Here is a 14,222-nt window from a genome sequence, read left to right as displayed (position 1 = left end):
TAGTTGTTCTCCTGGGGTTTTATCTTGTTCCTTCATATGGGACATATTCCTCTGCCATCTCATTTTGTCTAACTTTCTGTGATGGCGGTTTCTGTTCCAGGCTGCAGGGTTGTAGTTTTTCTTGCTTCTGCTGTCTGCCCCCTGGGGGAGGAGGCTGTCTGAGAGGCTTGTGCAGGCTTCCAGGTGGGAGGCAGTGGTTCCTGCCCACTGGTGGGTGGAACTGGGTCTTGTCCTCTGGCGGGTGGGGCCGTGCCAAGGGGCGTGCCTAGAGGGCTGTAGGCTCAGGAAGACTTTATGCAGGCTGTCTGCTGAGGGTGGGGCTGTGTTCCTGCCCTGCTGGTTGTTTAGCCTGAGGCATCCCAGCACTGGAGCCTGCAGCCTGTTGGGTGGGGCCAGGACTTGGTAAGAAAATGGCAGCCTCCAGGAGGGCTCATGCCAATGAGTACTCCTCAGAACTGCCGCCGCCAGTGTCTTTGTACCCTCAGTGAGCCACAGCCAATGCCCATCTCTGCAGGAGACCCTCCAATACTAGCAGGTAGGTCTTGCCCAGAGTCTTATGAAGTCACTGCTTTTTTCCCTGGCTCCTAGTACACACAGGACCCTGTGTGTGCCCTCCAAGAGTGGAGTTTCTCTCTCCACCTCTCTCATGGTCACTTCCCTCCCTGTCCCCCACCCTTCAGCCCGGCCTGGTGCCAAAGGTCAGGCTCACATTGGTCCGTCGCTGTTTCATCACCACAGAACCAGCCTTCTCCCCATGCTGCTGCTGCTTTGGCTGATCTTTGTTTTTTTCTTCATTGTCTTTCTAAATGACTCTGTTTTCCTTGAAATGTATGGTTTCTAATTTGTATCAGTTTATGGTTCTAATTTTTATTCCAGGTGTTTTTATTAACTTCACTTGCCAAGAAAAAAAAAACAATCAAATCTTGCTGTATGATCACATTTTTATAAAGTTAAATCATTTCTCTTAAAAAAAAAAAAAAAAAAAATCATTACCTGTTACCTACTGTCCTGTGGAATTCCTGCAATCAAACCCTGCTGGCCTTCAAAGCCAGACTCTCTGAGGGCTCCTTCCTCTTGTAACCAGACCCCCAGGCTGAGGAGCCTGACGTAGGACTCAGAATTTTCACTCCTGTGGGAGAACTTCTGTGGTGTAATTATTTTCCAGCTTGTGAGTTGCCCCCCCGGTGGGTATGGGATTTGACTTTATAGCAGTTGCACCCCCTCCTACCATCTTGTTGTGGCTTCTTTGTCTTTGGATGTAGTATATCTTTTTTTGGCAGCTTCCAGGGGTTTTTTGGTCCATGGTTGTTGAGCAGTTAGTTGTGATTTGGATGTTTTCGTAAGAAGCGGCGAGCTCACATCCTTCTACTCCACTGTCTTGTCTCTGCCCTCGTGTGGCTTGTAAGTGACACTTTTCCAACTTCTGTTTAGAGTTCCCAAGAAGGTCCAGATAACACAAGGAAATATTATAGCCGATGCTATCTTAACATCACTGTCAAGTACATACCTAGAGTAAACCCCAGAGTAATACCCTGTGCTTTGTTTGTTTGCTTGTTTGTTTTATAAATTTATTTATTTATTTACTTTTGGCTGCGTTGGGTCTTTGTTGCTGCACACGGGCTTTCTCTAGTTGCCGAGAGCAGAGGCTACTCTTCATTGCGGTGCGTGGGCTTCTCATTGCTGTGCCTTCTCGTTGCAGAGCACGGGCTCTAGGAGCGCGGGCTTCAGTGGTTGTGGCTCATGGGCTCAGTGGTTGTGGCTTGTGGGCGCTAGAGCACAGGCTCAGTAGTTGTGGCGCACGGGCTTAGTTGCTCCGCGGCATGTAGGATCTTCCCAGACCAGGGCTTGAACCTGTGTCCCCTGCATTGGCAGGTGGATTCTTAACCACTGCGCCACCAGGGAAGTTCCCCTGTGCTTTATCATTACTGAAAATGTGCTTTACCAGCATCTGTTTATCCAGTACCACACATCCTTTTTAGAACCAGACCATTTCCAAGATAGAAAGCAAAGCAGCTCCTAGAGGACTGACCTTAAAGTAGAATTGCACTCCCCTTCTTGAGTCTGGTTTAAAGGATCAGGTCCTAAAGTTGTACTTCGCAGCCAGCTGGAATTGGGGTGGGGCATGGGGCTTGGACATCCTCAGGCGAGTGTTTCAGATTGGAGTTGGCTCCTCCCATGCACTGCCCTGACACACAGCATATGCCTCAGGCTGGAGCCAGGCCTGGGCTTCTCCTCCACAGCAAGGACGTAAATTTGCAGTTTTTAAGTCAAGTCCATCCAAAGTGAGAATGTGAGTGTCCCCATGACAGCCTGTCCTGGGAAAATTTGCAGTGGGATTTAAAGGCTCAGTGCAGTGCTGGGCTGTATATCATTCTGCTATAGTGAGGAAGCGTTGTTTTCAGAATATCAGTGACTGCAAACAGACCTGGTAATCAGAACCTCTTCTCTACCAGGCAAAAATGTCATGTTTCACCAACATGTGTTGTTTGTAACATAAGTCCAAACAGCATTTATGAGGAATCTATGACTAATTTTCGAACCACATATGGGGTTAATGGCAGCATATAAAAAGGGTTTAAGTAAGGAAGAACGTAAGATACTATTCTTGATTAATTATCAGTGATTCAGGTGAAAATACTTTAAAGCAACAAATGTTTTAGGATATCTTCCATGCCAGCCTGCCGTTTTGTCCGAAGAAAGTTGTCTCTTGTTATAGTAGTTCTTCAAATTTCTTCTGTCAGTCAAAATATTGACAAAAAATAGAGTAGGAATGCTTTTCAAGTTAGGTTTTGATCAAAATCGTATTGATTGTAGACAGCAGACTGCACACATTTTTGGGACTAGGCCAAATGCATGAAATCTTTTTTTACGTGTCAGACCTTCATCTATCACATTCCTTATGAGTCTTCCTTTTTCCTACTTGAATACTCCTAGTACATCATGCTGTTTTTTTCCCAAGACATCAGTTCCAGACTTTTCACTTTCCCGAGTTCTTAAATGGAGCCCTCAATTCTACATGTGTATTACAGAGTCATGCTTCTCAGACTCTCGGTGGTGAAAGACCAGGGGGACCAGGTTAGCCGGTTGGTTTAATTTTTAACATGTCACTGACCAATACGTGATTCTACCATGAGTGACTCCATAGTTCGCCCCTTGCCACTTCAGCTCAATAGTACCTGATGCAGTCTTGCACTGTGGTCAGTGAGACAAGTCTGCTAATCCTATCCTTGGCGATCATAACAGTGTCTAAGTGCTGTAAAATTTCTAAACACTGCCCTCATTTTCTGCACCTACCTCGCCGTGACCTTGGAGCAAACTTTGAGTCATAGTAGAATGAAGCCCAGTGGAGCTCTGGTATCTTTTGACCTTTCTTAAGAGCTATTCACCTTGGTGGCCAATCATTCAGTGAAAACTATAACCTGTATTATCATTTTTATTCTGGTAAAAGTCATATCACAATGTTTATTATCTTTCTAAGTTTTCTTCTTACAGCCTCTCCAGTTATCCTTCTCTCTGCTTTGGTTGCACGTGAACTTGTTCCAGAACCAGCTGGCTTCCACCTTGAAGCCAGGGCTCTGTGGCAGCAGTGGGGCTGCAGTGGTGCATCTGGAGCCAAACGAGTTATCAGGAAATTGCACGGATTTACACTACCTCTTAGGAAGCGCCGAAACGGAGAAGGTCTTCCCTTTTGCCTGTACCCAGATGAAGTGTAACCTGAGACAGAGACTTGGGCATGTGTTTGAAACATGAGGATGATGTGGGCCTAGTATATTTGTGGTATGCAAATGGGTTATTCCAAAGTACCTGGAAAGAATGCGCCCTCGTGGTTAAACTCGTGCTACCTCTTTGATTGCATAGTCTTTTTCTCAAAACACGAGAAAAGAAATTTCCATCCAACTCAACTAAATTATCAGAAATTAATGGGATTTCATTTAAGGGAAGCATGCCAGGTTGCTAAAGCTATAATGAGGAAGTCATTGAATTAATTAACATGTCAATATTCAGAAAATAAAATTATCTTATTGGGGGGCGTGAGAAAAACACGCACTCAGCTGCAAACAACGGCTGTGACTTCAGGCAAGAAGCTGCCTGCACGTATTGTACTGCGGTTTTCTGTGGACTGTCTCTGGGCCAGGCACTGTGCTGAGAGCTCGGCAGTCTCGTCTCAGTGACTCTTCACCCTGTCCAAGCGGCAGGGTGACATGCGCTAGTGAGGAAGCAGGCTTAGATATAGTAACAAGCCCATGAAACCCCGTGATGAAGCTGCTAGAAAGAGCTAGAGTTGGGATCTGCACACAGGTCTGCACACAGGTCTGTCTTCCGAGCCTCAACTCTTCAACACCACGCTATACTCTACACAACAGCCGGAAAGCCTGCTGAAAATATCGAGCAGATCATGGCAGTCTTCACTTAAAAGTTTTCCAAGGCTTCCCGTGATGTTGAAATCAAATCCGAGCTCCCCGACGCTGGCCCGTTGGCCCCACTGCCTGGCTATGCTCAGCCCACCTCTCTCTTCCTCGTTCACAGGGCTTCAGCCCTCCTGGCCCCAGGGCCTTTGCACCTCCTGTTCTTCTGTCTCGAAAGTATCTATGGTATTGAGCACCCAGGGGAGGGTTCCGTAAGTACCTGCTGTGTAACTGTGTTGAGCTTTGAACACAAAAACAACTGTGCCCTCACCAAGAAGAGCCAGGAGAGAGAAGATATTTCCAGAGACAGACCCCACCTCAGAGCTCCTGCTGGTTGGCAAGCAGCTAACACTAAACACCAGACCGGGGCCTCTGCCTGAGAAGTTATCATCGGGCAGCCCTTGGCCCTTCGTGCTGCCGCGTCTCGCGTGGGGGTTGGCAGGATGGGTGGAAAGGGAGACTTGGCCCATGAACGCTTTCAGAGAACCACGCCACTTCCTCCAAGGGTCCAACAATTTTCAAAGTTCTGACTTCATTCCGAAGCGCAGGTTAATTGGCAAATACAGTGGCGTTCCCTGTGCCCTTGTGTCTCGCGTTTGGGCTCGCTTTGCTTTTATCTTACTTAATTTGCTGTAATAGCGGCGGAAACTAATTTCTCGACTGTAAATATCACAGCTGTTGGGGAAAGCATTAATTGCGTGCTATCACGTTACCCTCCTTCCTTGGATCAATTTCTGTGTAGTCTGTTTGCGAGTTCTGTTACTGTGCATATTAACGGAACACAACGGGAAATAATCTCACCAAACACATTGGAAACATTTGTACTGAAATGGCTGGATGGTTTGGGGTTTGGAAATATTCTTGTCTGTGGCAGACGTTGAAAGAATGCTTTTTAGAAGCCCGACCCCAGAAGTCTTGACGCTGAGTGAAATATGGGTAATTTTTCTTTGGGGGGATCAATAAAATAACTATTTTCAAAATGACTTTATATTGACTGAAAGGTCAGAAATGCCCTGGGCATTGATCCCATGCCCGTAATCACTTTTTTGTTTAGTAAGTTAACTGCTCTGCCCACGTCGAATGCAAAGAAATCCAGTTCATCATTTAAACAAAATGTTTTTTTAAAGCATTTGACGTCCTCCCAAGCCCTCACTGCCTGCCGCGGTCTCACAGGGAATGCCCTTTCTTTGTCTAGGAAGTGGATCTCTACAGAATGAACAGCCAGGACAAGCTGGGCCTCACAGTATGCTACCGGACGGACGATGAAGATGACATTGGGATTTACATAAGCGAGGTATCGAGGCTGATTTTTTATAACTATCATAGCAAGAGCAAGAGAGTTGGTCTCTTTTTTTTTTTTTTTTTTTTTTTTTGCCTTTTATGTGTTAACCAACCTAAACTCTGGCTCATTGAGATGTCTTTGGAAAGACGCAGACGGATTTCTTCCTCCCCTTTATCACGCTCCATGGAGTTACATCTTTACATAGGGGTTAAGTTCTAATGTCGGCACATAAGACAAAACTACCCTTCAGAAGCCTGCAAATCGGCCATAAAATGGAGCCGTTTACATGGCTTTGTGTGTTCAACCCCGAGGGAAGAGCAGATTCACATTTCCCTTCTCGTGTTCATTGAATGGGATGGGGGAGGGCATCATTTACACTTTTTAAAGTATTTCTGTGTCTGTTTCTCTTTTTTCTTTTCTTTCGGTGCAGTGTGTATAGCTGAATTCACGTAAGTTCAGTGTAACTTCAAAGTACATAGATGGAAGCTCTCTTGATCTTCCCAGAGAAGACAAAGCAAAGCACCTGATTTCAGGATGGGTACCTGAGCACGCACTGCCCTCTTTGCAAGCACAGAACCCCCATTTTGTCAGGAAATAAAATCCATCCCCATGGGATGAATCAAGGGATGTGTCTGCTAGGCTTCATAATTATCCCTTTGGGTATACTTCACCCACCAAGCTTAAGTTGGCCCATCATTACTGCATTTCAGCGGTGTCTCTCCCAAAGTCAGTCCCACTTGTCTCAATTAGATTTCATTTTTAAAGTTACTTTCCAAAATTTAATAGACACGTTTGGTAAAATAATTAAGCTCTGGTTGCTGGGCCAGCCCACATGATGAAGGGTACCCTTTAACCTGTTCTACAGCACACTTTTGATTTTCATTCCTGTGCATGGAACAGGAGTCAGCTGTGCCTCTTCATCCCCTCAGGTCACCAGGGTCTGTGCACACTGCTGTGTAGCAGGGCTGCCGTGCAAGGATCCAGGAACACAGCCTGGAAAGGGCTTGGAAACAGATCAGTCCCTGTTCGTCTCCCTCTGCATGACCCTAAGTCTTGTTTATTTCGGTGCAAAACGAAAACAGAGGGACGAGCACGATTATGTGTTAGACGCAGACTTTGGAAAGGGCTGTTGTTTATTTTCATGCATGTTTCAGTTACCCACTCAGTGCTGAGATGTCTGCTGTGTGTTTCAGATCGACCCTAACAGCATCGCGGCCAAGGATGGGCGCATCCGAGAAGGAGACCGCATCATCCAGGTAGGTCAGCTTCCTCTGTTTATCACTCAAGAGCAAACTGGTTCTCATAATAGCTTTGGGGTGGAAATGCAGAAGTTAACAAACAGGGGGTCGCAAATATCAGGTGTGTGGTGAGGCCAGAGAAGGTAATGGCTGAAGTACAAGCTATGGAAAACACCTGGCAACAGGGTGTGGTGAGGCATGAGACAGACTGGAGAGAGGACGCATGCCCCACCTGAACAGGAAAGCTGCCCCAGCGCTTTACAGCACGAGCCAGCTCACCTCCTTTCCTTTCCCTTCTCTTTGGGCCACAGACAACACATGTGGGCCAAATCAGGCCCACAGTTCTCGTGAACCAAAATAATGCTCATTTGAGCTTTCTCTGAAGGATTAATTTTGGACCGATCATTTCAAGTTTGAGCCATCTTTTAAACTCCATGACTCAGCATTTAACTAGTATTATGCGATGGCTTTTAAGAGTAGTTTCCTTATCTGTAAAGGATACCTGTTGCTCTTTCGAGTCAAAATGAGACCAGTCTTTTTTTTCCCTTTGTCTTTTAATTTAAGCTTTAATTATTTTTTTTAACAAGTAACATTTTTTATTGAAGTACAGTTGATTTACAATGTTGTGTTAATTACAGCTGTAAAGTGACTCAGTTATACATGTGTATACGTTCTATTATTTTCCATTACAGTTTAATCACAGGAGATTGGGTATAGTTCCTGCTGCTACACACAGTAGGACCTTGTTGTTTATCCATTCTCTATATATGCCAGTTTGCCTCTGCTAATCCCAGACTCCCAATCCAACCTTCTCCCACCCTCGTCCCCCTTGGCAACCACCAGTCTGTTCTCTGTGTCCGTGAGTCTGTTTCTGTTTCATAAATAGGTTTATTTGTGTCATATTTTAGGCTCCACATGTGAGTGCTGTCATAAGATAGTTGTCTGTCTCTTTCTGACTTCCTTCACTTAGTATGATAATCTCTAGTTGCATCCATGTTGCTGGAAAAGGCATTGTCTCATTCTTTCTTTTTGACGGCTGAGTAATATTCCATTGTCTGTATGTAGCATGCCTTCTTTATCCATTCATCTGTCGATGGACGTTTAGGTTGCTTCCATGTCTTGGCTGTTGTAGCAAACAGTGCTACAGTGAACATTGGGGTGCGTGCGTCTTTTGGAATTAATTATAGTTTTGTCTGGATATATGCCCAGGAGTGGCACTGCTGGATCATATGGTAATTCTATTACAGTCTTTTTTAATCTCACAGAAATTGAGAGGCTTTGGTTCATGGGTAGAAGACTTAGCTTCTACTTCTGCTCATTCCTGTCTTCTCATTTCGAATCCACTGTGTTTATACCTATCACTGCCTACCTCACTGCAAGGAATTTTCATTTCCTTTTTCCACTGCTTATTCTTACACTTGCCCTGACTTCAGCCCAGACTGTCATTCCTGACGGGGCTGAACCCTCAGGAGTAAAGGCCTTTTCAGTGGCTCTACTTTTCCACTAGCATCTGCCATTGGCCACGGAAGCACTGAGTTCCTCATCTGGCCCTCCCTGCCTCCCGGACAACCCCACATCCCCTCGTTGACCAAGATCCATCACCCCCTTTGCTGCCCGTTCCTTCACTGGCATAGAGAGTCAGAGGGCAGGCTCCCCTTCCAGCTCAGTGGGACCATTGCTATGTACCCTGGAGCTGAGACCTCCAGACCAGCAGAGCTCGAAGGTGCCAGGACAGGAAGCCAAAATCCTGCCAGAGAGTGATCAGGTGTGATGGTGAGAGACTCCCTCCCGCTTGACCTTCTGCCCCACCTTAAGACATTAAAGTGTGAAACTGGGAACAGAGAACACTCTGCATAATTCCAGCACGTTCACGTACAACCCCCATTGCTGCTTTTTTCTCCCATATTATCTGAAAATTAGCTGTAGTCATGCTTTAGTATATCCCATTTAGACTCCTGCCTGAGTATGTTTAATTATGTGTCATTAAATTGCTTAGATGTTTTCCCTCTTCACAACGCTGTGATTTTTCTCAGGGCTGCCTTTTGGAGTCCCAGCTACTTCTGTTCACGTAGCCTCCTCCTGTGCACTACCCCCGTGGAGGCCGTCATGTAGACCAGAGACACTGCGTCAGTTTGAGCAAGGCCTTTCCTTCTGAAAACCAGCGTATTCTTTTCCAGCTGCCTGGAAGTTCTGTGTTCCAGCCGTGAGTGGGTGACAGACGCAGGCCTGCAACAGTGCAGGATGATTCTGCACAACTTAATCACGCTACTTGCCCACCCCTCCACCTTTCTCTTTTTAGATTAACGGGATAGAGGTACAGAACCGCGAAGAGGCCGTGGCTCTTCTAACCAGTGAAGACAACAAGAACTTTTCCTTGCTAATTGCAAGGCCCGAACTCCAGGTGAGTCAGCTTCTGGCACATGAAGCTGGGTCTGTAGTTATAAAATCAGTAGCGAAGTCCCTGGCCCTGCAGGACACTGCCCACGTATCGAATCTGAACTTGAAGGTACTCCATACCCTGGAAAGGTAATCTGAGTTGCTCGGACTTCCAATCTGTTTCTCGTTTTGACCTTTTAAGGAGCGTGCCGACATCCACCCTGGCATTTACACAGCGGGCCCCGCGCGTTCGTTAACACAGGGAGCGTAATGAAGGAAAAGAGGAGGGAACATAACGGCATGGCAAACACAGCCAGGGTCATGTCCGTCAACATGTTTGACTTCCCAGGACCTGACCAGTATCTGTGTGGGTCTCATTTACAACTGCAGAGTGTTAAGGAACGTACAGTGTGATGATTATAGTTAATAAACTTCAGGTGTTCTCATCACCAAAAAAATAGTAACTGTGAGATATGTTAGTTACTTGACTGGAAATTATTTCACTATGTATATGCACATCAAATCATCGTAACGTACATCTGCCACGTAGTATACAGTTTTTACTGTAAAAAAAGGAAAGAAACTTTGGTCAGCAGACTCTTCCTTAAAGGGCCAAAGAAGAAGTATGATTGATTGGCTTCGGGAGCTGTATATTTGGTCTCTGTTGCAGTGCAAAAGCAGCCGCAGACAATACGTAAACAAAGGGGCTTGGCTGGGTTCCAATTACACTGTTTTGAAACAAACAAAAATAGGCCGCACGCCAGATTTGGCCCACGGCTGGTAGACGTCAGACCCCTGAGTGGTCTGCTTTTTTTACGGGCACTAGAGAGAAGAGCCTGATAAAAGTGCTAGGCCTTGCCCAAGACTAACAAACGGCTAGGTTCGTAGAGCTACCTTTTTTTTTTTTTTGTCAGAAAGAACTCTTTCCGTACTGTAAGTAAGTGCCTTCTCTTTGGGGCCTGCTAAACTTGTGCGTGGGCCGTCACGCAGAAGAGCAGGCGGGGCTAGGGCTCCTTGACGCCGCCCCTGTACTCAGTGGCCTCCTTCGCTGAAAGGAGCTAACCTGGGGGAAAGCGTTTCACCCTCCTGCAGTGAAACAGCAGACCACAGCCCCGTCCCCCAGACGTGTAGGGTGGGAGCTGTCTGCACCGTGAGGCTGGGGGAGTTGTCGTGTCGTAGAGCAAAACGACAGGCAGCCTGCATTTCGATGACTCCTGGAGGGGGCCCCAGAGGTATTTCTCCCCAGGGCCATTGTCCTTTCTTAAAAACAAATAAGTAAATAAAATGAACGCGAAAGGAGCCTCAGCTGAAGCATGTGTGGGCGGCTGCCTCTCCCCAGCTGGACGAGGGCTGGATGGACGACGACAGAAACGACTTTCTGGACGACCTGCACATGGACATGCTGGAGGAGCAGCACCAGCAGGCCATGCGGTTCACGGCCAGCGCGCTGCAGCAGGTACCGCCCCGCCCGCCCCTCCGCCCCGCCCACAGCGGGGAAACCCCGCCCCTGCGTCTCCCTCGGGATGCCGGAGACCCTGAGCAACCCGGCTGCCTGACGCCGCGAAGACGGCCAGGAAACTAACTGCTTTTCTGTTCGCCCGAGTGAAAGGCAAGCCCATAGCTTCCCTGACCACGAGAGTGCTGTGTGGCTTATAAAGCAAAAGCAGTCATGCCCGGGTACCCCTGACCTTCTGATACTCGTTTCGAAAGCAAACCCCATGTGCCGGCGTTAATGTATTGCTAGATCAGAGAAACAAAAAGTCATGTTTTCAAAAGCAAAGCAATTCCCTCTGTTTAACCTGAGCTGCTTGGCACCCTTTCCGTCCCTTCTATAACACCACCATTGTCAGAGAGAGATACCCTAACTACTAATAGAGGGCCTTAGGAGCTAAAAGGACGTCGTCTGTGCCTCCCGCTTCCCGTGCGTGCACAGGGGTCCTCGAATGTCTGGAATCATTCGGAGAGGTAAGGTGACTATCGTCCTCCTTTCCCAGGTGCGGAAACTGAGGCCGAGAAGGAGGTTAAGTGGCTCCCCCCGGTCAGACTGACCGGGTAGTTAACCCGTAGCTAATTCCCAGGCCCTCCTCCTACAGGAAGAGTCACACCTGGGAACTGCACCTCCGGCGTCCCTCACTGTGCCCGTGTGTTCTTGTTTTCTGTCATGTAGAAGAAGCACGAGGAAGACGGGGGAACCACAGACACGGCCACCATCCTGTCCAACCAGCACGAGAAGGACAGCGGCGTGGGCCGGACGGACGAGAGCACGCGCAACGACGAGAGCTCAGAGCAGGAGAACAACGGCGACGACGCCCCCGCGGCCTCCCCGCCGCTGGCCGGGCAGAGGAAGCTCACGTGCAGCCAGGACACCCTGGGCAGCGGCGACCTGCCCTTCAGCAACGAGTCCTTCATCTCGGCCGACTGCGCCGACGCCGACTACCTGGGCATCCCGGTGGACGAGTGCGAGCGCTTCCGCGAGCTGCTGGAGCTCAAGTGCCAGGTGAAGAGTGCCAGCCCCTACGGCCTGTACTACCCGGGCAGCCCCCTGGACGCCAGCAAGAGCGACCCGGAGAGCGTGGACAAGGAGCTGGAGCTGCTCAACGAGGAGCTGCGCAGCATCGAGCTGGAGTGCCTCAGCATCGTGCGCGCGCACAAGATGCAGCAGCTCAAGGAGCAGTACCGCGAGCCCTGGATGCTGCACAACAGCGGCTTCCGCAACTACAACACCAGCGTCGACGTGCGCAGGCGCGAGCTCTCGGACATCACCGAGCTCCCCGAGAAGTCCGACAAAGACAGCTCGAGCGCCTACAACACCGGCGAGAGCTGCCGGAGCACCCCGCTCACCTTGGAGATGTCCCCCGACAACTCCCTGAGGAGAGCGGCCGAGGGCGTCAGCGGTCCCGGCGGCGAAGGCGCCGCGGGGACCGCCGAGGCGTACGGGCCGTCCCCAAAGAATCTGCTCTCCATCACGGAAGATCCCGAAGTGGGCTCCCCGGACTACAGCCCTTCCCCTGAAGAGCTGGACCCCAGCCAGGCCCTGGAGGGCAAGGAGAGGAAACCCAGCGACGGCAGCGGGAGCCCCACCCCCAGCCAGAAGCTGGGCGGCGGCTCGTACCTGTCGCCCTTCCCGCACTCCCCCTACAAACACGCCCACATCCCGGCGCACGCGCAGCACTACCAGAGCTACATGCAGCTGATCCAGCAGAAGTCGGCCGTGGAGTACGCGCAAAGCCAGATGAGCCTGGTGAGCATGTGCAAGGACCTGAACTCTGCCAACCAGTCGGAGCCGAGAATGGAGTGGAAAGTGAAGATCCGGAGCGACGGGACGCGCTACATCACCAAGCGGCCGGTGCGGGATCGCCTGCTGCGGGAGCGCGCGCTCAAGATCCGCGAGGAGCGCAGCGGCATGACCACGGACGACGATGCGGTGAGCGAGCTGAAGATGGGGCGGTACTGGAGCAAGGAGGAGAGGAAGCAGCACGTGGTGAAGGCCAAGGAGCAGAGGCGGAGGCGCGAGTTCATGATGCAGAGCCGGCTCGACTGCCTGAAGGAGCAGCAAGGGGCCGACGACAGGAAGGAGATGAACATCCTGGAACTCAGCCACAAAAAGATGATGAAGAAGAGGAATAAAAAGATACTTGATAACTGGATGACCATCCAAGAACTCTTAACCCACGGCACGAAATCTCCAGACGGCACTAGAGTATACAATTCGTTCCTATCAGTGACTACTGTATAATTTTCACTTCTGCGTTATGTACATAAGAGAGAACACTACCGTTGAGGTAGCAATTCCTGCCTCGTTCAATGCGGCAAGCTTTTGTATATAAGATAAATAGCGTCATCATGTTTATAGTCGAAATCAGCGAGCCCTGCCCACTCTGGGTGTCTTAGCTCTATTTTAAGCAGACAGAAACTACCCTTAACTGTCTTGGAAGGCAATAGTAACAAAACACAGAGCTTTTTTTCAAATAGCAATGGTACTTTTTATACTCGTTACCTTTTACATGAAGTTTTTAAATTTCAAAAAGATCTTTTATTAAGCATACCTTCACAGAATAATTTGTTTACACGCTATATTCATATACGAAAGTTAAACACAACCTTTTTTTTTTCCTGCCGAAAACTCAGATACGACTGCCAGTATGTATTTTTAATGGAACCCTACTTTATAATGTTACTTTGCTGAATGTGTTTCATGTGAGTGACCGTTTAACATTATTATTTAGGTCAAAGCTTCAGCTCCAAAAACCACCAAACTCTGTGGTTCACGATGTATACTACACATAACCAAACCAGCAGTGTTTGTTTGTTTAGAATTGGGATGCACATTTAAACATTCTTCTTCTGGTTAAAGTTCCCAAGAGAGTGTAAAGGTTTTTAACAGAAGGCAAACTATAACGCAGCTTCGTGGAAGTTTAAAGCATGTTTGCAGATACTGCAACCCGTTGGAGGACTTTGCATGTACAGGAAAGTTGTGGATGGAGACAGTTTGTGGAATTTTAAGTGCTCACTGTAGTAAACCTTTGCTTTGTAGCTTCCAAGGGACAGACTTTTACGAGCAAATTCAGAGAACCATGGTTAGTTATAAACAGTAAGTAAAATGAAGTTAAAATAAATTATTATTATTTTCTATTTGATATGTTTTAAAGTGATTCCTCATTTTGCAGTGGTGCCTATAAAATAAAAGCCTTTTGCAGTGTGTATTTTTTTTTCCCTTCATTGTATTACCTGCTGCCTCGGAAGAATTTGAGCGTTTCAGATCATCCACTACCTTCATTCTGCCCGGAATCCAAAGACAGGTCTCTTAGGAAAAAAGAAAAAAAAAAGCAATCAAACTCACCGTTTAATCTAGCATTCGAATGACTGTCTGTCTGTCTTGCAGAAAGCCTCAACTTGGCCCATTATGCTATAAACTGGAAT

The 14,222-nt window shown here is 48.0% G+C and overlaps 1 protein-coding gene across 1 annotated transcript in view; it reads left to right on the top strand.

Annotated features, from left to right (window-relative positions):
* Positions 1-14,003, top strand: part of PDZRN3 (PDZ domain containing ring finger 3) — a 248,774-nt gene extending 234,771 nt beyond the window's left edge. Inside the window, exons 6-10 of the mRNA XM_036869714.1 lie at positions 5,602-5,700; positions 6,882-6,944; positions 9,226-9,327; positions 10,642-10,758; positions 11,470-14,003. Of these exons, the coding sequence (XP_036725609.1) occupies positions 5,602-5,700; positions 6,882-6,944; positions 9,226-9,327; positions 10,642-10,758; positions 11,470-13,038 (1,950 nt within the window). The 3' untranslated portion in view covers positions 13,039-14,003. The remainder of the gene's footprint in view (positions 1-5,601; positions 5,701-6,881; positions 6,945-9,225; positions 9,328-10,641; positions 10,759-11,469) is intronic.
* The last annotated feature ends 219 nt before the right edge of the window (positions 14,004-14,222 follow it).

This window comes from Balaenoptera musculus, chromosome 11, assembly GCF_009873245.2.
Source record: "Balaenoptera musculus isolate JJ_BM4_2016_0621 chromosome 11, mBalMus1.pri.v3, whole genome shotgun sequence".
NCBI classification, from domain to species: Eukaryota; Metazoa; Chordata; class Mammalia; order Artiodactyla; family Balaenopteridae; genus Balaenoptera; species Balaenoptera musculus.
The sequence above is the reverse complement of the archived record's forward strand: the minus strand, read 5'-3'. Positions and strand labels throughout refer to the sequence as shown.